General features: G+C 34.4%; 1 protein-coding gene across 3 annotated transcripts in view; it reads left to right on the top strand.

The window, feature by feature from the left end:
* LOC145663008 (caspase-2-like) overlaps positions 1–24594 on the top strand; it is a 160205-nt gene that overhangs the window by 97579 nt on the left and 38032 nt on the right. For all 3 annotated transcript variants that reach the window (XM_081729134.1, XM_081729132.1, XM_081729133.1), the window contains one exon: positions 17498–17665. In XM_081729134.1, coding sequence (XP_081585260.1) covers positions 17498–17665 — 168 coding nt within the window. The remainder of the gene's footprint in view (positions 1–17497; positions 17666–24594) is intronic.

The following is a 24594-nucleotide window of genomic DNA, read 5'->3' as shown; positions in this document are numbered from 1 at the left end:
GCATAACGAATGTTTCCCAGTAAATGTTAATTCTAATTTGGAGAATTTTATAAAGTTTCACAATATTTCTCACTAGATAGTCTTCTATCTACGTGTTTGGATATTTTGATAACAGATTTCCCTATTAAATGTTTAATTTTCCCTAGATGTTTAATTACGGAAAAGTTTTACAATGTATTTGTATTGAATTGAAATTGTTTTGAATTTACTACATAAGGTAAGTAGACCGAAGGAGGAGAACTCAAGTAATTGATATTCTACGTAAAAGCAACCTATTGTAGAATGATGCTTCTTACCTTCAGCACATAATCTTTACGTTAGAGAGTCAGACAGAGAAAAATCCTGGTTTTTCCTCCTCTATGACCACCCATCTTAAACCTCTACATATCATTGTTCGTCTCACAAAATTTCGGTGCTCCAAAAACATTCAAATAATAATAATAATAATAATAATAATAATAATAATAATAATAATAATAATAATAATAATAATAATCCTGAATATGCCATCCTTACATAATGTAGGATATCTTAGTTTCCTTGTTTAAATCTTAAATATCTTAGTTTAAAATGCTTTCTTTAGTACTTATTTGAGCAACCATGTAGGAGGGGGTACGACTTTTTATTTTGCCCCTCTCATTTCAGTAGCCTTCCTACAGAAAGTAATTTTTGATAAGCAGGACAGACAAAATGAATAAGAAATATATTTACAGCATCCTCTCCCCTTTCATGATTGGAATATCACGTAATATTTTTTATTCTACAAAAGATTGTAATATGCCATTACAGTCTAATGAGATTATGTTTTTAATAGAAGGGTGCCCGAAATTTTTTGCACCGACTGTACTTGACGTTCAACAAAAAATTTCTGGCTGTTCATATAATTCATAATATTGTTCGTTATTCTATTTCAAATTAACATGGAAAACTGTAAAAAATTCATTACGGATTATAGTTTCGGGAATCAATATCTTTATTTATATTTTAAATTAGTTATAAGTCTTGTATATGGATGTGTAAATGGATTATTACAATTCTTACGGTGTCAGTGCTATCTGAAAACATAGGTCCACTATTGGACGGAACTTTCCAGATCAAATAACCAATCTAAAATTCGACAGAATTTCAGGACCACCCTTCACCTCTCTTTTAGATACATAGGTCCCTCTAAAAACTAGTTTAATCCAGATTTTACCAAATTTTATTCGTTTCAAAGCCCCACCGCCAAAAATGCTTTGTTTTGATTGGATGATAAACCCACGCTATGATATTAGGGCGCAATTATTTCCATTCCATGCCGGGAAGTGTTACTGAAGACACTAGATTCTGATCGTCTAGCTTAAAAAGTCGAAAGGAGCTAGAAAAGCTGCAACCAAGGTAACATTTGGGATTTTATTAACATGGACAATCACTGGAAGTCTTGAGGAGCCATGAACTATTAAATTTCATAGTAAAACTGGACTAAAAAAGCTGAAATAGTAAGTGCAATATAGTGACGCCATGATTGCATCCACCGATCGCTATGGACAGGATTCCGAAGTAGTGTGATTTCCGTTTTCCTTTTCCTAAAACCGGTTCTGAAGATCAGTGTTTTCCCCTGATATTTTTCACCTTCCAATTTTCCTGCTAATTGAGGGTTACAAGACCTGTCCATTATAGATTTGTTTATGTAGGTAGCGAGTGATTTCTTTTTTTTAACATACATGGCGGCATTTAATTTTGTTGTAGTTAGTATAGTAATCACAATGCACGTGTAAATTTACAGTAAGGGCTCCTATCTGACTCCCAAATTGGGAGTACGGCTTCCAGCGGGATGAGTTGAACATGTAGTTTGTTCCGGGTTCCTGCCCCTTCAGGGCAGGGGTCCTATTGTTAGCTAATACTTCGATATGTCCCCTCGGGGGCATTAATTAAACACTCAAGAATGTGATTTAGTAAATACAAGGGCCAGTTGGCCTTGTTTCTTTCTTCCCCTTTCCTTTCGAGCCGATTTAAAATGGTAAAATATGAATGTTTTCTGTGTATATTTATTAGTATAACATGTATTAATGATAGTGATGATTGGTGTGTATTGGCATGATGTGTCTTGTAGTTTGAGTAGTATGTGTATATTTGTAATGTAGTATCAGTGGTAGTGGTAGTTAAGCGATGAAAGAGTGTGTGAGATAATTAAATATGGACAGTGTAGTATTTACTATGCGATAAATTGTTTATTATTCCGTCATTAAGTGAACTCATACACAATATTTAAAAGTGAACGTAATGTAGTACAATAATTCCGTGTACAAGGTCACATTCAGTTGTTCAAGGGTTGATTATATCGTCGCTAGCCCTAGTGTCAAAAGTCAGTACTAACCGCCATTCGCATGTCGATGTTCTTAGTGATTTAGTTTCCGTGAAATTGACCTTTCTTTTCGAAATAAAACCTAGAAGGTATAATTCACAGCCTATGTGGATGTACAGGTAGGTCAAGTGACCCAAAATTAATAAATCCTGAAAATTTCAACATTCTGCTTAGTCTAGAAATCGAAATATTTAAGTAAATAAACTATACGTAATTTTTAACAGAAGTCGGGCGATATGATGCTAGTTCTTCGCTTTGAAATTATATTAAATGTTCATTTTTTCTTCGTGGCTGCAGAATTTCATTGTTGCTGCAGAATTTCATAAACATTAAATATTATCTCGCGGATAATTCTATTTTCAGTGAACATACGTAGGATTTTTTTTTCGTTCTTAATAAAGCTACCAGGTATTACATAGTATTGTGTGTGTGTTGAAAGAGTCTTGAGTTCGAGTGAGGTTGTCGTGCGGTGATCGGAATGGGAAATGTTTGTAGTGACTATAGATTTTAAAGTGTTATGATGAAATGTGTATATAGGCTGGGCATAGATAGAGGAGACAGGGTGTTTGTAAAATATAGCGTCGTAGTAAATGAAAAGAATGATGATATGAATATTATATGAATATTAATATGAATATGAATATGAAAGTATATGAATATTGTAGTAAATGAATATAGAAGATAGGACACCCATATAGTTAAATATATATAGTAGCCCAGTGAATACTTCGCCACGTGTGGATATATATATATATTGAATAGATACGTGTAGCTACAAACATCTCGGGTTCTGACCCCTGCATCATAATATCACGCGGACCGGAGGGCGATATATAGTCGGACTATGGTAATGCTTTGTAGTTTAATGGGTTATAGTAATAATCAACCATAGTAATACCATCTGATAGAATGGGTAGCATCATATAATCGCTGACTAGACATATTGAATAATAAATTCATGGAAAGACAGTAGTAGTTATACAACAGGGCTGTAGTGAATTATATTTTCTGGTCGGTTTTAAAAATAGAATATCCTGCTCCGTGAGATTTTTTTTTCTTCACGTCACCTACTCGGGCTAGCTTACAATGTTCATGGAGGCGACAGCTCTGACAGGGTTACAGAATCAAAACAATTATTTATTAAAATTTATTATCCCGTACCCGGGCATCGACCTCTCCCCCCTTGAATATTTTCGTTTTCTTTTCTTACTTTTAAACTAGATAGTGACGGAAATTAATCGATGCCTCAGAATTTAGCGCATTCTGCGAAGGGGAGCTATCGGTGAGGTTTGGCCATAGAAATCACCGATCCAAAATTCAGTTTATTTAATTTTTTTATTTTTTTTTATTTTGGCAAATCACTAATTAGGGATATCTTAGCTAGTACTTTTACTCTAGTTTCATTACTGTCCTTGAACCTTCTTAGTTCTTCTGAGGGGTCGAATATTTTTTTTTCTTACTTAGAGATTTCAAAATTGGGGACGCAGTTACCTGGTCCCTTCCCCCTCTCCTTTTATCCTGCTGGTCTGGGCCGGATACGGGGCTCGGATTTCAATCTTACAAACAAACTCTTGTGGGATTGGGATCTGATGGACACAGAACTTGCATCCTTGGCAGCAGGGCCTCCCTCCTAGTTTACGTATTTAAGTAAACTACCCTCTTTCGGCATATGTGAATATTTTTGGCTATGAGTTGTTATATATTTAAATTAGATCACTCTTCTGTGTAGTGAGTAGTACTTTAATCTTTCTCCTTTCGATGGCGCCGCTTTTTCTCTCTTGTCTCTTCCTTCTTCGATATTTTTTTTTTTAAATTTTCAACCTTCCCCCCCCCCCCCGATTTTGAACTTGTTGCTTACGATTTATTTAACGTACAACTCTGATCTGAAATTACCAGCTGAGACGTTGCAAGACACGATTCATGGATAAAGTAGATAGTGATTGGGTCCTCCATCACATTTTGACCTATCGCCGAAATGAACAAAGACTTCGTATTTGACGACACTTCAATTACGTTCTTTCACCGTCGTCCCTGTAATTTTTTTTAATCCGTTGGTCACTTTCCTTTCTGTTTTGGTTTTCGATTACCTTGTAGTTGATCTGGGCCCAGAAATTGTATTTTAGGTCATCTAGTTATATCTTTAGGAATGTTCTGTGTTACGTGCCTGCCTCAGAAAGTTTTTTTTTAAATTATTTAAGCACTAATTGAATATATGAAAGTTAAAATTTATAGATGCGCGGTATCAGGTAAAATCATTTTTTTTTCATATGTAATGTCGGAAGTCATTTGTTTTCTTGGACAATGTTTGCAACCTTTTCAAAAATTATTGTTGGGGTGATTAATTTAAATGTGTGCGCATTTATAATAAATATATATATATAGAGAGAAATGAATACGTCGAAATGTATATGTACTTAGTATGTGAATATGATTTTAAAGTAAAAGTATGATATTAAATGTATTATATGAATATATGTAAGAGCGCTCGTGTCTGTCCCCCCCCAAACGTGTATTGGTTGCTATAGTTTACCAGTGAGTTTTCCGACGAATTTAAGAATGTAGATATTGTCAAGAATACCGCCGTGCACTCAAGTAATTTTCCTTTTCTTCTGAATCAATGTAAATGATAACATCTGTAAGTATGTAATGGCATGTATTGAAAAGTAACGGCAGGTCTAAACGTAACCCACATCATAACGAATATTATCCCTGAACAACTAACCTAAAATCATTGTGGAAAGTGCACCTTGAATCCTTCTCACCTGCATATGTATCCTGTGACTTGACCAGTTTTTTTTTTCATCCTCAAATTGAACCATCATACTCCGTACACCTGTGGAAGATTGCTTTTCTTTTTTTTTAAATCCGAACCATGTATACAGATATATAAAAGTGATCTAAAGGAAAGGTCTCGTGACGTGTCCCAGTGTTGAATAAATAACTTGAAATTATTCAATTAATAAGGTTGGAAATGGACCGTCTAAGAGGAGAAACATCCTCTGGTGAAAGTGATTTTTTCGAAATCCCTAGATGGGTCTAAAAGTAGCAGTGTGCGATTGCAGATATAAACTGTTAAGAGTTACAAACCAAATATAGTCGATGAATGGTTTTGTAAACCACTAGTTATATATATATATATAAACACAAACTAAGTTAAATGGAGCGAAACGTTTTGGACACTACGACTAGTGCGTGATTTGTGATTTGAACGCTCAAAATTATTAATATTTTATTGCTCAATGTGAGGTAGAGACTCATATAAGTTCTAATACACCTAAAAGTTTTTTTTCTTTTCTTTCCTCTTTGTCCAATTTTTTTTTTAAAGTGAAATAAGTGTCTTCTTTGCGTATGTCGCAAATCATAATTTTGCTTTAGCATGCCTAAGATATGATATATGTAACTATTTTTTCTTTTTCTTTCCATATGTCAATATGATTGAATATATAAAAATTTACTAAAATATAACACTATGTACTCTATTAATATATAACCAAGAACTTGTGCTTTTAATATTTTCTTCATAATTATTTATTTTGTCTCTTCTTTTCACTATGAATGTAATAAACTATTTGTACCCTTGTAGCTAGTTGATTTTCCTTTAAACATATATACACTGTCCTGAGTGAGTGAGCGTGTGAATGCATGATAGATTTAATTTAGGTAATTTTAGTGATATCATTTGTTGTATTAACATCTGTAATATATGTGTCATGTTTTAATAGATGTGTTAAGGTAAATAACCTAGGTCATGAAGGACCGCTACTAATGGTTTAAATCGGCTCTAGGAGTGAAACAAAAATAGCAGGATGAGCCTAAATACGACATCTTTCTTCCAGGAAGTTGAAATTCTTATTGATACTATACATAAATTTATATTGAGTTTATAAGTTTGATTTTTTTTTTCCTCTTGGCTAATTCATATGTGTGGTCGATCCTAGAGAACAGAGTTCGGATGCTGGATGGTTATCAATCACCGGTTGGAATAACAGTACAAAGAATGATTCCACTTTTCTCGTTTCCAGGTCTAGGTCTGGGCAACCCCACGATCGTGGTGCCTGGAGCTAGGTCTGGGTGGTATGAGGGAACATGTGTCTATTCCGAAGCATTCCAAAATTGATTAGTCGTTAATAACATTTAGAATGATTCATCTTTCAACGACTTTCCCGACCTTTTACTATATTTCCGGAATTATCCAGTAATCTGTTTCTTATTAAAATACCCTCTGTCTTTTTCTTTCTTCTTTTTCTACCTCCTTCTTTTACCCTTCTACTTTCTTCTCTTTCTTTTCTATTTCTGAATGAAAGAAAACGGAGTCATGACTGAGAGTAGTCGCTATTGGCACGGTCAATAAGTTGTTTCGATGAGTTTTCTTCGGGAGTCCGATATGGAGTAATTAACAATAACAAGAAAGTTTATTGGAATTTACTTTATTGGGAAATAATCTGGATTTCAATCAGTAGGAGATGTTTCGTAATCGTCCTCGTTAAAGAGAATTAATTTTAGCGACTCCTCTCCAGTACATTTCACTCTACATTGCTCTTTTCTTCGTTTACTACTACTTTTTTTTCTTTCTCGTTTTCTTTCAAGATGGCCCTGTGCGGTTAGGGGTAGGTAAGTAAAAAAATACCTAATATATAGCGCCCCTTGATTGTAATATTACTGCTTCTTTATTTGTTCGAGGGAGCCCCTACACAATCAAGGGTGACAAAAAGAATAGGAAGAGTGTCTATTGATTCCAGTGGTGGATCCAGCACGAACTCCTGGGGGAGAGGAGGGGAAGTGAAACATTCTTTTGATGATGTGGAGCTGTCACAAATTACCACTTAACTAAACTAAACGATAGTGGGGGGAACCGGAACCCAGTCATTTTAAATTGATGTAAAAGTTTAATTTTTGGCTTCATATTAAAGTTTTGGTTTCAAATGAGAATTTCAGTCCAAGTGGTCAATGATCAAATCTCGTGGGGCTCTTCAGTGTAGGCTAATACGGCCCCCTTATGAGAAAAGGCAAAATTATTAACATGTTTATAACTTTCGAATTTTTCGTCTATTTTAAAGAAATATTTTGCTTCGTATTAAAGTGTTGGTTCTAAATGACAAATTCAGTCCGAGTGGACAATGATCAAATCTCCGGGGGGGTCTTCAGTATAGGGGGCTACGGCTCGCTTATGGGAAAAGGCAAAAATATGAAAATGCTTATAACTTCCGAATTTTCCGTCTATTTTAAAGAAATTATTGACTTCATATTAAAGTCTTGGCTTCAAATGATAATTTCAGTCCGTGTGGACAATGATCAAATCTCGGAGGGCTCTTCGGTGTAGGGGTTTCGGCTTCTTTATGGGACAAGATTCACGTAGTTGATATTGCAAAATTGTTTTGTATATATAAGTGGAAACTTGCACCATTTGGTTAATTTTACTTCTTATGTTTTGCAGATTCATATTCCAAGCAATAGTTACTTCGCAGAGCTAAAAGAAGGCACTTACTAGTTTCATTAAAATGAAATGTCTTTTATGAGAGGAGCAGACGAACGAACAGGCACCCAAACGTTGGTTGAGTCGTACGGTGGAAACTCGTTAAGCTCGCTTCAATTATTATTATTATTATTATTATTATTATTATTATTATTATTATTATTATTATTAATAATAATAATAATAATAATAATAATAATAATAATAATAATAATAATAATAATAAAGCATTGCAGGGACCTTTGGTGCAGGGTGTCCGTGGCTCGATTCCACTTCGTGCCAAGTGAAATTTGAGGTGGACAAATACCGTGTGCATGGGTATGTGTTTTCTTGAGATTTTCCATTTTCCTCCCACTTTCTTCATTTCACCATTTCATTCATCATCATTCTCCCTTAGCGTAGGTGCATAATCGTCCAACGTTAAACTAGATATTGCAATTTCAATAATAATAATAATAATAATAATAATTAATTCAACTGAAAGGACTGTAATTTCTGTGGACAGCAATTATCATAAATATGCAACCATTATAAAAACAATGCTTTGAGTAGAAAGATAATCCTTCCCAAGTGTTAACGAATGCGCACGAGATAAGACATGTCTCGAGAAAGAGACAAGACGCGCTTTGTGACATCCAAGATAATACGAGGCAAATGTTTTGGACACGAGATAGCTTGTAAAATGTCTCGTCTTGTCTGGAATGTCTCGAAAACAAAAGTCTAAGTTTTAAAATTATTTTTCAAGATATATTCTCTCAGAAGTAGTTCTCTGCCTTAAAATTAATAACGACATTTGTGATTTAAAAAAAGATAAACAATGCCTAAAGTTAATAGTTAACTTTTCGAAAAGAAGCTCTATTAAGGGTGAACCTGAAAGATGTCCACAAACTTCGGGAGGTGATTCGTGACATCAAAAGGAGACAAATGGTCCTCTTGCAGTTTTCGAATTCAGCTTCGTTGTCGAGATACAGGGTTGCCAACTGGTCGTGTTTGAGAAACTCACTGGGAATAAATTCAAGTCCAAGAATAAACTACTACTCATATATTTTTCAGGTCAATTGACTTATACCATGTTGTAAGGTCAAATATTTATTTATGAAGTGTGTACAAAATTCGCCAGGGTCTTTTCTGAGAAAATCGTCGAGAAAAAGTCACCTCCAAGAATAAACTACCCCTCGTAAATTTTTCTAAGAGAAATATCTGATACTGCAATATAGGGTTGTTAATTAAATATTGATTAATGAAAAATAAACAAAATTGTTAAAACCATTTTTGAGAAAAATAGCGTTTTTCGATTTTCGGCTCTTTGTAAACCACACTTATTTTAGGTGGTAGGAAAAAATGGAAAAGCTCCTGTAAGAATACTAAGTAAACCCTAAGTTTAAAATTTGGTGTAGATAAGTTGAACGGTATGGCCTCTAGGCGAGTGCATATAAAAGTGTGCCGAACGGACGGACCGGAAGGACGGGTGTCGAAAAGTCACATTTTCGGTATGTAGAGGCCATGAAACATGTAAATCCGTTGAAATCTGAATTTGATATTATTTTCACAATCACTATATTTTCTTCTCTCTTTTGTCGCTCGTAAAAGAAAAGCCTGAGTTTACCACAAAAAGCTAGGGAGTTTCTCAAAAAATATTCAATTACAGGGCCACCGCACTAAACTTTTTCAATTCAATTTCTTAACTGTGTTAGGCCGCAGTTGTTACTGAAGTGTGTATTTGGATAACACGAATAAAATTATCGTATTATTCAAATACATCGAATGTCAGATTATCGAATAAAAAACTTCGATTGAAGAAAATCCATACTACAAAACTAACTCACACTTTGAGCACATTTTCATTAGACATATAAAAGACCAATTAATGCAATCATTGTTCATGAAATATGAAAAAAATCAAATGAGTCACTTTGGGAAAGTCGTTCAAAAAGAACACGTCAGGAATAACCTACCTCTTGTGAATTGTTTCGAACAATGAGTTAAGATATACTTTTGGTTATTAATGAAATATTTATTTGCGAAATTTGAACAAAATCGCCTGTCGTTCGAGAAAATTGTCGGGGAAAAAACCTTGACCGCAAAAATAAACTATCCGTTGTAATTGTTTTTCATAGAAATGACTTATACTAAAATATAGGGTTATTAATGAAATACTTATTTATGAATTATCAATAAAATTGTCCGAGTAATTTTTGAGAAAATCGTGAGGGAAAAATAACTCCCCGAATAAACTATCTCTTGAGGATTCTTTCAGGGTAAGCGAGTTATTCCATATTACTAGGTTTTAATGAAATATTTATTTCTGAGTACGAACAAAATTGCTTGACTCATTTTTGAGAAAACGGTGGAGGAAAAACACCCACAAGAGTAAACTACACCTCGCATATTTTTTCAGGACAAACGAGTTTCGCCATATTGTTCGGTTATTAACGAAATATTTATTTTTGAAATATGAATAAACTCTTTTGAGTCGTTTTTGAGAAAATTGCCCAGACAACACTCCATCAAGAATAAACTACCCCTCGCATTTTTTAGGACAAACGAGTTATGTCGTATTGATAAGTTATTAATGAAATCTTTATTTATGAAATATGAACGAAAACATTTGAGTCCATTTTGAGAAAATCACTGAGAAAAAACTCACCCCCTTAGTATAAAATACCCCTTGTAGATTTTTCTCAGATAAATGCCTTATACCACAAAATAGGGTTGCTAATTAAATATTGATTTATAAAAAAAGAAAGAAAACAAGATCGTTAGAGCCAGTTATGAGAAAATATCTTTTTTTATTTTCATCGTACAGGAAACTACCCTTGTTTTGGGAGTAGGAGGGAAATAAAAAAAACTATAGGAAATACTATGAAAATCTTAAACTAAAGTTGGTGCAGATAAGTTGAACGGTATGGCTTCTAGGCGAGTGCACAGAAAAGTGTAGCGAACGGACGGATGAACTGATGGACATGTATCGAAAAATAACTTTTTCGGTGTTAGGGGCTATAATACGTGTAAATTCGTTGAAATCTCAAATTTGATTTTTTTTTCGAACACCATACTTTCTTCTCTCATTTGTCACTTCAAAGTAAAAGGAACTCAGAACTACAGATAAAAGACACCTACTTTTACACATAGACATTTATTGATTTAAAACTGTTTTAGTTTGTGTCATTTCACTTCCAATTGAAAAGTTTTACAATGATTAACGGCATAACAATGACGAGACGGAAGTTTTCAGGAAGTAAATGCATTCAGAAGTCTAGACTGCATTACAGCCTGTTTTTATTTCTGCAATTGTTAGCAGCTGTAATTTCGTCCAAACGCTACATGAAATAATTTTTGGTTGACGTCATTGTATTACTATTTTAGTATTGTTCCCTTCAGACTTGGTTGAAGTTTTGTCTTAACGGTTATACATTTTTTCTTTCTTATTTCATCGTTACACATAAGAACAAAATGTTATGGTGAGTGGATAGATTCGAACCTACGAACATTGAGTTTATATTCTTAAAACACTTTACCAATGGACCAAGCTTTGTCTTCACGTTAACACCCGGTTACAGGGTTTTACTACGATTTAAATAAAATGGCTGGCTGTTAGAATTCCCTGCTCACATATTTCGATAAATAATTTTCATTGCTTCGTAGATACGTAGAACAATGTTTAGATACACATTTTAGGAGAGTGAATTTTGGTGTATATAATAATTTCATGCCAGGTAAAAGCTAGATAAGTTTTGATAAAATGTTTCATAATGTAGTTCTCAATAATAAGCTTGCTGTTCGGAGTGAAGTTCCAAGGTTCAGCATTGACTAGCAGTTTTTGCTATTAATATCCCTTCTAACAATATTGGCAGTGGACAAAAGTTAGCCCGTGTTGAAGCTTTTTGCTCCTAATTTAGTTATTTTACTTATTTAAGGAATATATTGAAAATTGTCAGCAGGCACGTATGCAGTAATTTATTTCGGAAGAAGTCCGACTTCAATATTAGGATAAATTATAATAAAATTTAAAAGATAATCCTTAAATTTAGGCTAAATTTACAGAGAAGTTGGGATTTCAGAGGGGAGTCCGGACCACCTGGACCCACCCTTAAATGCGTTCTTGTTTGTCAGTAACGTTTCCTCATTTTGAAACCCTCAAAAACTTCGGATATATAAAGGAAAACGAGTTATTTTCGATAAAATATCACTTCAGAAGACGCGACAGTTTTATTGCACATGGTGGTATCCCAAGTTCACAAGGGCAAGAATTTATTAATTTTGATTCTCTGTCATTGTGCTCTATCGAAAGGTTAGGTTTGTAACATTACTCCTACGAACAAGCATGACTGGCATATAGGAATACTGAAAACAACTCCAGAGAAATGCATGCTGAACTTACGTTTATAGCTACGCTTTGGTGATTTGCCCTCAAGGTCAATCGAGTGGTAATTCAGTTCTTTCTCTGTTCTTAAGCCATGTTCGTATTACTTCGAACAGTTTTGATAATGAAAAGCATGCCTCTTAATATAACAGACTTCTTTCGCGTAAGAAATCGAAACTCAGTTGGTCAGAGCAACTAGTCTGTAAGAATTAGGTTGTTAGTTAGTTAGGAGCCCAGTACGAGTAAGGGTTTTTATTACTATTGTTTTTATCTTTTTTATGTGAGGAAAAATCAAATTGTGACATCGCGATATCAAATGTATTTGATTAGGTAGCTTTGTCTTAGCTAAACTTTAAACATCAGTAACCGTCGAAATTATTTCACCAACTACTAATCACTTACTGAACATTTCAAACACGTCAAACCAGTGGCATAACATGAAGGTTAACCTCTCCTCCGCAGTCCTTAGTTATGCGTCCGTACTTTCAAGGGCGGACTAAGGGCCGGGCTACTGCCCGGGGCGCCAGAGAAAGAGGGGCACCAAAACGAGCCTCAAAAAGTAAATTTTATAATGTGCTTTCTACTGACGTTTTTGGTTTATATTCTTGTAAAGTAGTACTAAGGGGGCTGTATCGAAAAATTGAGAGATGGCATGTAGAATAAAGAGTGTTAAATAATAATAATAATAATAATAATAATAATAATAAATATGAATGTCTTTGGAGAGCCGAAATTATGTGAGACGAACAATGATATGTAGAGGTTTAAGATGGGTGGTCATAGAGGAGGAAAAACCAGGATTTTTCTCTGTCTGACTCTCTAACGTTAAGATTATGTGCTGAAGGTAAGAAGCATCATCATTCTACAATAGGTTGCTTTTACGTAGAATATCTATTACTTGAGCTCCACTCCTTCGGGCAACTTTGCTTATGTAGTAAATTCAAAACAATTTCAATTTAACACAAATATTTATAGAGAAAATTAAACATTGAATAGGGAAATCTGTTATCAAAATATCCAAACACGTAGATAGAAGACTATGTAGTGAGAAACATTGTGAAACTATAAAATTCTCCAAATTAGAATTAACATTTACTGGAAAACATTCGTTATGCATCAGTGAGCACAGGGGAAATAATTACGAATCTGTTTGCAAACAAAAATTAGACACTAATGCAAATGCGACGATATTTTTTTTTCGTATCGTCATGAGTTTTACACATATGTTACAATTTGATTCTTTCCCAAATAAAAAATAAATAAAATAACCTTAGTGATAAAAATGACAACAATACTTCCACGTGATTCGAACCGTCTTCCCTCGGTATACAAACTCGTTGCTTTACCTAACTGAGCTATTTGCTCTCTTACGTAAGCTGAACCTGTTCTACAGTAAAGACGATTTTTCATTACGATTGGGCTAACAATTCGTCTTTTTCCATAGGTAATTTCCACTATCTATACGTTAATACTTAGCATAGATTCATATATTTGGAGTTCGCTGATAATGCATATAATAAGACATACTAGAAATATTTCGTTAAAATTTTCGTTTGTAGATCTAATCCACGCTTCTCTCAATGACATAGATGTCGCTGTTTCGTGTTGAACTGCAGAATTCCCTCGCGTTCTTGAAAATTTCCCACTTTAGCAGAGTTGGTAATTCTCGAGATTTCTGTCGATTTAATGTTTTTTGCTTCTAATTTCTTTATTTTAAGCTAATATCTAACACAAATATTAAAAACGGGTTTGTTATTAACCTGTCCTGCTGGGGAAACCTTCCGAAATTTCGAACATATAAAGAAAACGGAGATATTTTCAAAAAACTTCAAAATAAAGAGACGCGTCATTTATTTTGCTCATGGTAGTACATCGTATAAATTAAAATTTTGAACACATTGTGCTATTTACATAGGACTCTTTAAGTTTCTGCGTGCCTGATAGGTTGATGTGCAGAGAAAGATTTGTACGTTTTGATTGTAAATATACGATAAATAGACATAATTTATATTATAAAAATGTCTATTAAACCTTTCCTAGATGCCATACTTCTTTATCATGTTTTGCGAATCAAAAATTATCATATATCATTTTTTTCACTTACCTCGCATATGACAATAGATTAGGTGTGCGACTTTTTCCCAACCCTAAACGAAAATAACACCATAGAACTAACATATGGTCAAAAGTTCATTAAATACATCAGGAAAATTAAAATTTTGTAAAAAATTAAAAAGTCAGGTCCCTGTGTGTCCATCATTGAAACAAAGTGCTATACGCGATTGAACACCTTCAGATCTGATTTTGAATACTGACAACAATCCCTGAACAATTGCACTGCCAGTTGTAAAAACTGCGGCTGATCTCAGTATAATAGTATACGTCACTAGATCATCGCCATGTAGAACTATAACTCTGCACTGCAATCGGAAGGGTGCAATGTACTAATTTGGATGCAAAATATTGATACATATCCTGTATATTATCTCTATATGTGTAGAACCGTATGTCCTACGGATACAGTGTTTAAAACTTATAAATGTATGTATTTTTTTTTCTAAATGAAACCAAATATTCAGTATTTATTTTTGATCTCTTACCAGAGTTTCTCTTATTATTTTCCGTATCATCAATTTTTAAGTTATACAGAGTACTGTTGTCTTCAAAGAAGAGTACAGTGCGGATAAAAGTAAACTTTTTCCTGGCATGATAACATTATATTTATTAATACATTTTTCTTGAAAAATTAACTTAAATTCCAAAGTTATTAGATAGAATGACGTGGTTAAAAAATCAACGTACATTCGTTACGTGGTTAAGAAGGTAGTGAGTATACAGAGTTTCAATCATTGCGCATCTCACTAAGTTGTATTTGCCAAGATTGATTATTAATTCGAAGCAGGCATCACAGTAATAGCAAAACCACTCAATTAGTGGAGTATAGTCTAACTAGAACAATAGGGGAATCGTTAATACCAAACACATCCAACTTAATGTGGTCTCATCCCGGATCAAGCTGGTGCTCTTAGAATGTTTGAATGGCACTACAACAACGATCTCGTGTACAAAGAAGGTACAACAAAGTGTGCAAATATGTAACCATAGTAAATTAATTAATTTTATGTTGGCTGCTGGATTGAAGTTAAGCACTTGTTTCACCACCGAGTTTATACAGAGCATGTACGGTTTAAGATGGAATCCGAACCACAAAACTTATACCTGGAATTAAACTAGAAACAAGAGCACCAATGTCGCGTAACGTAAACTTGTGACGGAGCTTGTAATATAACTGCAGTGACGCAGAACTAAAACAACAAATCCACTCACTGAGTCACTTATCTACAGATTTCAGAAATTAATGTGCATAGAACCGTGAAAGTTTGTGCAAGTGTTCCCCTTGCTCTCCAGGCTATAGATAAGATAAAGTTTTGCGAAATGCATACCCTAAGGAGGACTAAGGAGAAACGTTTTCGGTTTACAAGATCTTTGAAGCTAAGAACTTGAAATGTTGTATACATGTTATGTTTACCCAACACTCTAGACTGTAAATCAGGCAAGGTTTTCTAATTGCACATCCTCAGGAAGGATGTGGGGTTAAATTATTTCCGAAACTGTAAGCGTAGAATCTTGAAATTTTGTATAAATGATTGCCTTGCACCCAGGACTAAAAAAGGCGAAGCTTTGGGGATTTCATATCTTAAGGGAAATGAGGGGCTTAAATAATCCTTTCTGCTCCAAAATACAAATATATAATGTACAGCTTTGAAATTTTATTCAAATATTCTCCTTGCGTCTTAGACTTTCTATTAGACAGGATTTCGCAATAGCAAAGCTTAAGACGCGAATGGATGATTTGTTTTCACCAAATCACAGAAAGAACAAGAGCAGAACATGAAATTGTGTTTGTGTTATTACCCTGCTTTCAACATTAAAGACGAAGAGAAATGGAAAGCAGGTAGAGAACGAGATGAAAAATACAAATATGAAAATGTGAAAATTATAAAGTCAACCAACTATGATACGCTTTGTTTATCAGTAGATAATCCATTATGTAAGAACTTGAGTTGCCTATTTGTTTCATAGAATACAGAAGTTAGTTATCGTTGTAATGTTCTTCACTTAGATCTGATCAAAGTCAAGTATGATCAAAGGACATGAAATAACAATAACGACGTATGTATCTGTTTATTTATCTTGGTAGACTGGCAATGTTAATGGACTTTTGCTCCGAGTATACATGAGTATTCGAATGTACTCTCATGATTCATACTTAGTTACTAAGTTAAAGAGCTAGCAATAGCCGTGACGTATCTTCGATTGTGTGTAAAATATTCATGGAACTGCGTGATCCTGTGTAAGTTGCATAGCTCTCAGATTCTTATAAGTCACAATTTGTATATGTGTTACTTTTAGGAGTGTATCACTGTTATCAGTGTGAGGCTCCCTAATAATAGCATATGTGTTACTATTAAGATTATGAACGTCACTGTTAAAAGTATGCGTCCCTGTTAATAGTATGATGTTTGGTAATAAGAGTTTATGTATCATTGTTAAGATTATGCAAGTCACTGTAAGGAGCTGTTATGTCACTGTTATCAGGATGGAGATCGCTAATAAGTGTATATATGTCACATTTGAAATTATGAGCGTCACTGTTAGGAACTGGTGTGTCATTATTATGATAATGGTCGTCACCGTTAAGAGTGTGTGTCACTCTTAGGAGAATGCGAACAACAATCCATACAATTAGCTACTTCACAATGTATTCTTTATGTACACATTTCATAAATAAATAAACATTCTCTTCAGAAAGAATAGAAACTATCAATTACCGATTTTATTGACACCGAAGGTGATAAAAGTAACCTCTCCTCGATTTTCTTACAAAGTGTGCATAAAAATGTATCCTCAAAGATGTCATACCGTCCACACTATCTATCGACACATAAATATCTCATCTTTAAAGAATAAAGTTTGAGAGTTGGGGAAAATGCTGAGCTTCATCTCAATAATTATAGTGTAAAGCGTTCTGTTGTTAGTGCCATAATGAAAAGCTTGATCATAATATTCTTTAGTATCAGTTTAATATTAACAGATAGCGTGGTTATCGTAGAGCATCATTTTTTAGGTTTACAAAAACAATCGTTTTTTCTTTGGATATTTTCTCAAAAACTACGGACGTGAATTTACTCTTACTCACATCATTGCGTTTTTAAATGAGATTTATTAATTGGTATTTGATTCATCTTTGGACATTATGTACCCCTCAAACGCTAATAATTTTTGAATTAATGTTTCACTTCTATCCATTTTTCAGCGATATGAGGTAAACTCAAATCCGAGAGGCAATGCATTAATAATAAATATCGTGAATTTCAAAAGGAGTAAAAAGAGAGAAAATGGAGAACGAGACGATTCAAACTTTGAGTCTCTTCTTGTGGAATTCGGTTACAGTGTTGAAAAAGCTCGTAACTTAACAGCTGAGGTAAGTAACGGATTTCACTTCAAATGCTTCTTATTGTTGCTTATAGCTTCGATATGCAATCATTGTCAAAAATTTAATTTAAACAAAATTCTTGGAATTCCAGTGTTATCGTTAAGCAACATACAAGGAATAATTAAAAAGTAAGGTGAACATTAAATTTATTCCTAAATATGATAGTGTATAAGAAATTATTTTATGTAATATATATGGTATCACTTTAAAGTGCGCATAGTTCACATTGTGGTTTCCCATCGAAAGAGTAACCCTTCCATGTCTTTTGAAAAAAATCTTATTCCAAACTCGTGACTCGGGTGATGGTAGTAACTTCCGCTGCTTCAAATGTATCAAAACGTTGTCTTCTAATGTGTTTATTCGGGATTCCAAACAAAAATGTAGTCGGAAAATGTTAGGTCAGAACTAAATGGTGGGTGTCAGAGGGTGTATAGATAGTCTTGCACTTTTCTTTTGACCCGTTACATCAATTGCCCTGCTGAAAAACGCGTGACCCTTTTACGTTTCTCACATCCTACATTTACATATTCTTCATCTGCCCTCTCCTGCGCTAATACCGCTTTTGGATTCTCGGGAGATTGTTTAGACTTTTAAAAGAGGGTGATAAATGTGCGTCTTCCTCCAGATGAGGTGTAAGTATGCTCATTTTATGAACGGTCCGTTTAGAAAGCTATTGGTCTTTGTTGTGTTAGGTAGTAAAAAAGAAGAAAGGAATATATGAAAACACAAAACGAGAATAATACTTACAGAACTATTTTTTTAACTCTACGCAATTTTTCTCAGATGTAATTTGTGTTCGTTAGGGAAGGCTGTCTTGTCGTCTCATTTATTCTATATTTTTGCTGTTGGATAGTCGTTGTTTGTGGTGTTTGTTTGTCTTAAACACCTACGGAGCTATGTGCTTTTGTCAACGGAAATGATGATCTGATACGCTTTCCATTACCCTTGACCACGTGGGACTCAAGCTGATCCTATAGGAGGTAAGTCTAGGGGATTGCTGCCCGAGTAGAAATAGCTCTCCTCGCAAACGCTTCGGTTATGTCTTGCAGTGATCGTATGTTTTCTTTTACAATGATTCATATAAAAACTTTTGTATGGATAAAACTCATTAATTTCTTATCTGAGTTCACCCTTTAGCACAACACCCAAATTTTATAGTATTGAAAATGTTTCTCCACATAAGATGCAGAAACTAGTTATTGTGAGAAATGTATTGAAATATATTTTTCTCCTTGTGTGTGTGTGTGTGTGTGTGTGTGTGTGTGTGTGTGTGTAATATTATGCAGATATCCTTCATAGAAATGGATGCAGCTAGATTTTAGAGGTACCATCACCTCAAGAGGTACATATTCTGCCCAATAACGAGGGTATGTGTCACATTGTACCAGTTGTTGCTTTTAATGATCGGTGAGAGATCTGTCGATTATTGAGCGAAAGAAGCATGTGGTACAATGTTCATAACGGAGCAACGAGTAATTTTCGTTCAATACCTCATTCGTGAGGATTATAATTTTACAGAATATGTGACCATTCACCTCCACTGTACCGGAATGACAGTCCACTTGGAGAGTCCTTTCAAATCTACGGTGTAACTGAGACAGGTAATCAACCTGGTGTAAAGAATATGGGGAACACGTTCTCGCGATTGCTCTAATATGGCATCTTCTAATTAAGGAAAACTATTCTGCTAGTGGTAATGTAGAATCTCAGTGTCAGAGTCCTATTAGAACATTTTTCTTTTTTGATTCACTTTCAAGGTAATTACGTATTCAACCAGACAGATTAAGAACATACGCAAAGTATGAAACAGTTTGTTGTTGTTGGAAACAATGGATGGGAAACACAAAGGTTCCTTGAACTGGAGGGATCTGGACAATTTTATGTTTTAGTAGAATATCGCCGCCTCGTGGGATGCAATCACGGAGTATTTCCGTGTTGGAATCTCGTAACCAGTAGTGGAGTAGAAGTTAAATCAAAATTAGCTGACCAAAGTGTAGTTAAAATAACTAGGGCAGAATGTAAGGAGTCAACGGAACTGCTTCCAACTTATTTCCTTGTTGTTACTTTCAGTATGATTACACTATCATAATTTTTGTAAGCTTAATACTATTGTCTAAAAGTGTGCATGTACATACAAAATTCTATTGATTACTTTAGTGCCAATATTTCAGTACCACTAGCACGTTATTTCTGCTATTGGAGAAACTTTTACGAATTGTGTTCAGGGAAGTCATTGTGCAGGACCATGTAAACCAACCAAACCCGAGATTGTTAGTTATAAGGGTGAATATTCCCAGTTATAGGGGTGATATATTTCAGATATTGATAACAATATTAAATCAAAGAGAGCTTTCCAAGACCACCTTTTTGCGTTTATGTCTGTAGTTGTGTCTTCCGGGAAATCCATTTTAGCCCGGGCAACTGATGTTTCTAAACGAACAATGTTTGCAAAATGTTAGACAGTAGAATCAAAAGTTCTAGTTACTGCTTCCTTCTGCACACATTACAAAACTTCACATGCTCCTATACTAATTTAAATGCAACTTTTCAATATTTTATGGTGTATTTGGAATAGTTTTGTAATATTCAAGTACTTTTAAAGTACAATTTCTGCGCCTACCTAATACTTTTTAAATATTATCTACTTCCAAGTATGTTATTTCCTAAAATAATACAGTGGAATAGTGGAAAAACCTTTATCGTCAAAGTAGATGTTGTTTATGTATCTGACCTCCAGAAGTCGAAAATGACACTCAAAGTATTCTACCACCTACTGCTTTAGTATAAATCATATACTTGCCAATATTGATAACACATATTGAAGTATTATATATATATTAGGGTGGTCCATAAATATCAATTTTCAGATCGGGCTGGTCTCAAACCCTAAAATGGTTCCATATGGGGCTAAATTAAGCCAGGAGAAAAATTAGCTTCATTGAATAATATTAAATGGTGCCCCAGACGACCTACAATTTTGAATCCGATTACAGTACATAATATATGGGAAAAATCTGGAATAAACTCGTGTAACTTAGAAACGGCTAAAGGTAATGCAAAGATACTCTGGATAATAGAAACATAGGAAGAAACATACCTAATTTTGTATAGTACTGTCATTGAGGCCATCTTGAAATCCGCCATTTTGAATTCAGGTCAAAATTTTTGAACGGAAAGAGGGACATGTGATATATCGTTTTGAAGTGTCGTTTTACCAGAAGCACAAATCTGGCACTATTTTTAAGATAGCTTTAATCGTGTAAGAATTATTACCTGCGAAAAGATTTCTGCTTTTCAGAGGTAATATTTCTTACATGACTAAAAGTAAAGACATGAGTTTGGCGTGAAAATAACGAAAGAGATATGCACGGCTTCACAAGAATGAGGAACGTGAAAGAAAATGCACTTCTGAAAATGATTTGTTTGAACTTTATACACCAAAAACATGAAGAAGTTCAAGTAATGAAGAGAAAAACCCAGTTGAGAATGTTACAGAAAATGTAAATACGGATGCATGTGTGCCCGGACCGTCCAAGGGATGTAAAAGATGGAAAAACTAATGTTATTACTTAAAGACTGGTGTTGCTCTTAATCGATAAAAAGTCACTGATAAAGCAGCAATACATATTCTGACAGCGACGGCAGAAGCATTAGGCCATAATGTAGAGGAACTAGCAATAAATGGGACTTCTATTCAACGATGCTGAGAGAAAACCCGTAGTGAAGTTGCACAGAACTACAAGAAACAATTTCAGAGTGCATCAAGTGCGTTAGCTGTGCATTGGAACGGAAAACTACTGCCGAATTTGACTGGCAGAGAGACTGCCGACAGGTTACCAATAATTATTACAGGAGATGGTCATGAGAAGCTAATTGGTGTTCCCATTTTGTCGTCATCAAGAGAAGAACACATTGCTTCTACTATAGTACATTCGCTTAAAGAATGGAACTTGTTTAAGTTCGTGCAGGCAGTTTATTGTGACACTACTCCCTGCAATATGGATCATGTCAGCGGTGCTTGCATTCTGCTAGAGCAGTAGCTCCAAAATAATCTTCTATCCCTTCTTTGTAGAGACCACATTTATGAATTAGTTTTAAAATGTGTATTTGATAAGTATTGTTTCGTTTGCATCTGGACCGGGCGTTCTCCTATTGAAGTATTTTCAGAACGAGTGGTTAAGAATAGACAGCACTAACTTTATTCCATGAATTGATGATGATGATGATGTAAGGAACAATATTGCCGATGTAAGAAATGAAGTGTTGAATTTTGCTATCAAACTTGTAGAAGCAGGACACTGCAGAGAAGATTACAAGGAATTTTTAGAACTGATCATCATATTCTTGGGTGGCATACCTCCTTGAGGAGTTTTCTTTCGTTTGCCTGGAGCAATTCACCATGTATGGTGGATGGGAAAAGTAATCTACTATTTAAAAGTATTTCTCTTTTGCCAACAATTTCGTTTAACGAAGCAAATAGAAACGGGTCTTTGGAGAATATGCACTTTCTGATACGACTATATGTTCACAATTGGCTTAAATGTGATCAAGTATCCCATTTACCATTACAAGACCACAATTTTTGAAAGGTTTATACAGTTAAAGACAAATAGATGCTGAATTATCTGAAGTGGCTCTTTCTAAATTTTCACGCCAACTCTGGTACTTGACGGAGGAACACGTAGCATTGGTTTTTTTTATTGATGGAGTTACCATAATGGAAAAACATAAAAATGATTGAAAGAATTAAAACTATAAGGGGAAACCGTGAAGCAGCAAAGAGGCTTGACGCAAGAGATGATACCATACAAATTCTTGTGAAAAGAGAAATCAGTGATCTTTTTTCAACAAACACACAAATTTTCCTCGAGATATTTAAAATACCCAAAAGAGTTTCTTGAGTGTGATCCGACTTCATGGCCAAATAACAATGACTGTCTTCAAGGAAAGACAATAGTTAAATTCATTCACGTAACAAACGGTGTGCAGAAAGGGGACTATAAATAATAGAACATTACAACAACGTTCTTACGAAAAATAAGTTGCAGAAACAGTTTCTTTTGCAGATAGTGAAGTCCTACAGACAATCTTTTCCTATATGCGACAAAGTGAACTATGTAGCAAATAAGATTCATAATTGACCAAAAAGATACTACATAAATAAGGGATATTTCAGTTTCTTCGAAGTTATAATTTTTCTTTTTCCTCATAATGGTCTATGAATCATCTTGATGGAAAAAACTTAGTTGTAGTTCAAAGCGAAACAAGCAGTTTGTTTCAGTTTATGCAAAAGACTTCCAAAATTCTTACAAATCTGTGTTGCATAACTGCAATAAAATAACATTACATCAAGCATTTTGTTTTTCATACGTAATAACTCTTACAAGAATATAGGTAACTTGAAAATAATACCAGATTTGTGCATCTGGTGAAATGCTACCTCAAAAAGATATGTCGCATGGCCCTCTTTAAAAATTTTGACCTGGATTCAAGATGGCGGACTTTAAGACGGCCGCCTTGATAACGTATACAAGATTAGGTTGGCCTCTTCCTCTAGTTCCATCATCTAAGATATCTTTTCATTCCCTTGAGCCGTTTCTAAGTTACGAGAATTTATTCCAGCTTTTCCCCATACACTATGTATTGTAAACGCATTCAAAATTTTAGGTCGTTTTGGGCACCATTTAAAATTATTCAATGGATCTCATTTTTCTCCTGGTTTAATTTGGTTCCATATGGAACCATTTTAGGGGGCGTGTCCAAAGAAATTCCTAAATTTATTTTTCTCCATATAAATAAGAACCACCCTAATATATATATATATATATATATATATATATATATATATATATACCCTAACCTGGAATCGTTATAGGTGTATCCAAACTTCAAAAAATGTGTTTTTTTCTCGATAAATCGTTCCTACTTTCCCTTTTCTAACACGTCATACGCGATTATGACGTTATAAGACAGTTTCATTTTTTATAGAATGTAGTACTAATCATTATATTCTGATGAGTAGTGCTAAAGCAATAACTACTTAAATAAGGCAATAAAGTGGTTCATTTCGAACAAATTGAATAGTCGCCATTTTGCTGTTCTACACAAATTTACAACAGGATCTTCGGCTCGAATGTTACATTTTAACATAAACTTTGACTATATTTTAATCAAGAAAGTTGCATATTCTAGTCAAAAACTAGATTCTTTGCTGTACCCAACGTGCTATGTCCTTCATACCCTGATGGAAACTTTCACCCTGTTCCTCACTTACAACACACAGATTTGAATGAAAAAATCAAGATGTGAATGTAAAAAAAATGTAAATTCAAATTCATTGAGCATCCCAGCATTTTGAATTTCGTCAGCATGTTCTCAACTATGTCGAAATAATCTGGACTACGATTGTTTCCCAGAAATTTTTGAACTACACACTTAAAGGCAGTCCACGCTTCTCACTGCACGGCATTTATTTAATGAAGGAAACTTTCATCTTTAGTTAGCAAATATATTGACCAGTAAACACACGCTGTTTCAACTTAGCATCTGATAGATTGGGGAACTTATTACATAGATATGTCAAACAGTTGCCACACTTAGGTAATGCATTGACAAACTGCTTCATTATGCCTAATTGATGTCCAGAAGTGGCAAGAGTATTCTGTTTCTTTCCACTAGAAGGTCACACTGGGTATTTTTGTTAACACGAACCAATTCCAACAATCGGGAGCACTATTTTCGTCTCCAATCCTTATCACCAGCCCGACTGTCCCGTTCACAGATGAAACAAGCGAGCTTGGTATATCCTGATTTTTGTCCTAGAAGCATACCCAATACGTTCAAATCAACACACCATCCAAATGTGATCTTTATAATCTATGATAGTAAGAATGACTTTCATGTTTTCATATTTTTCT

This window comes from Thermobia domestica, chromosome 10 (genome assembly GCF_964235325.1).
Source record: "Thermobia domestica chromosome 10, izTheDome1.hap1.1, whole genome shotgun sequence".
In the NCBI taxonomy this organism is placed as follows: domain Eukaryota; kingdom Metazoa; phylum Arthropoda; class Insecta; order Zygentoma; family Lepismatidae; genus Thermobia; species Thermobia domestica.
This window is presented reverse-complemented; position numbering and strand designations above follow the sequence as displayed.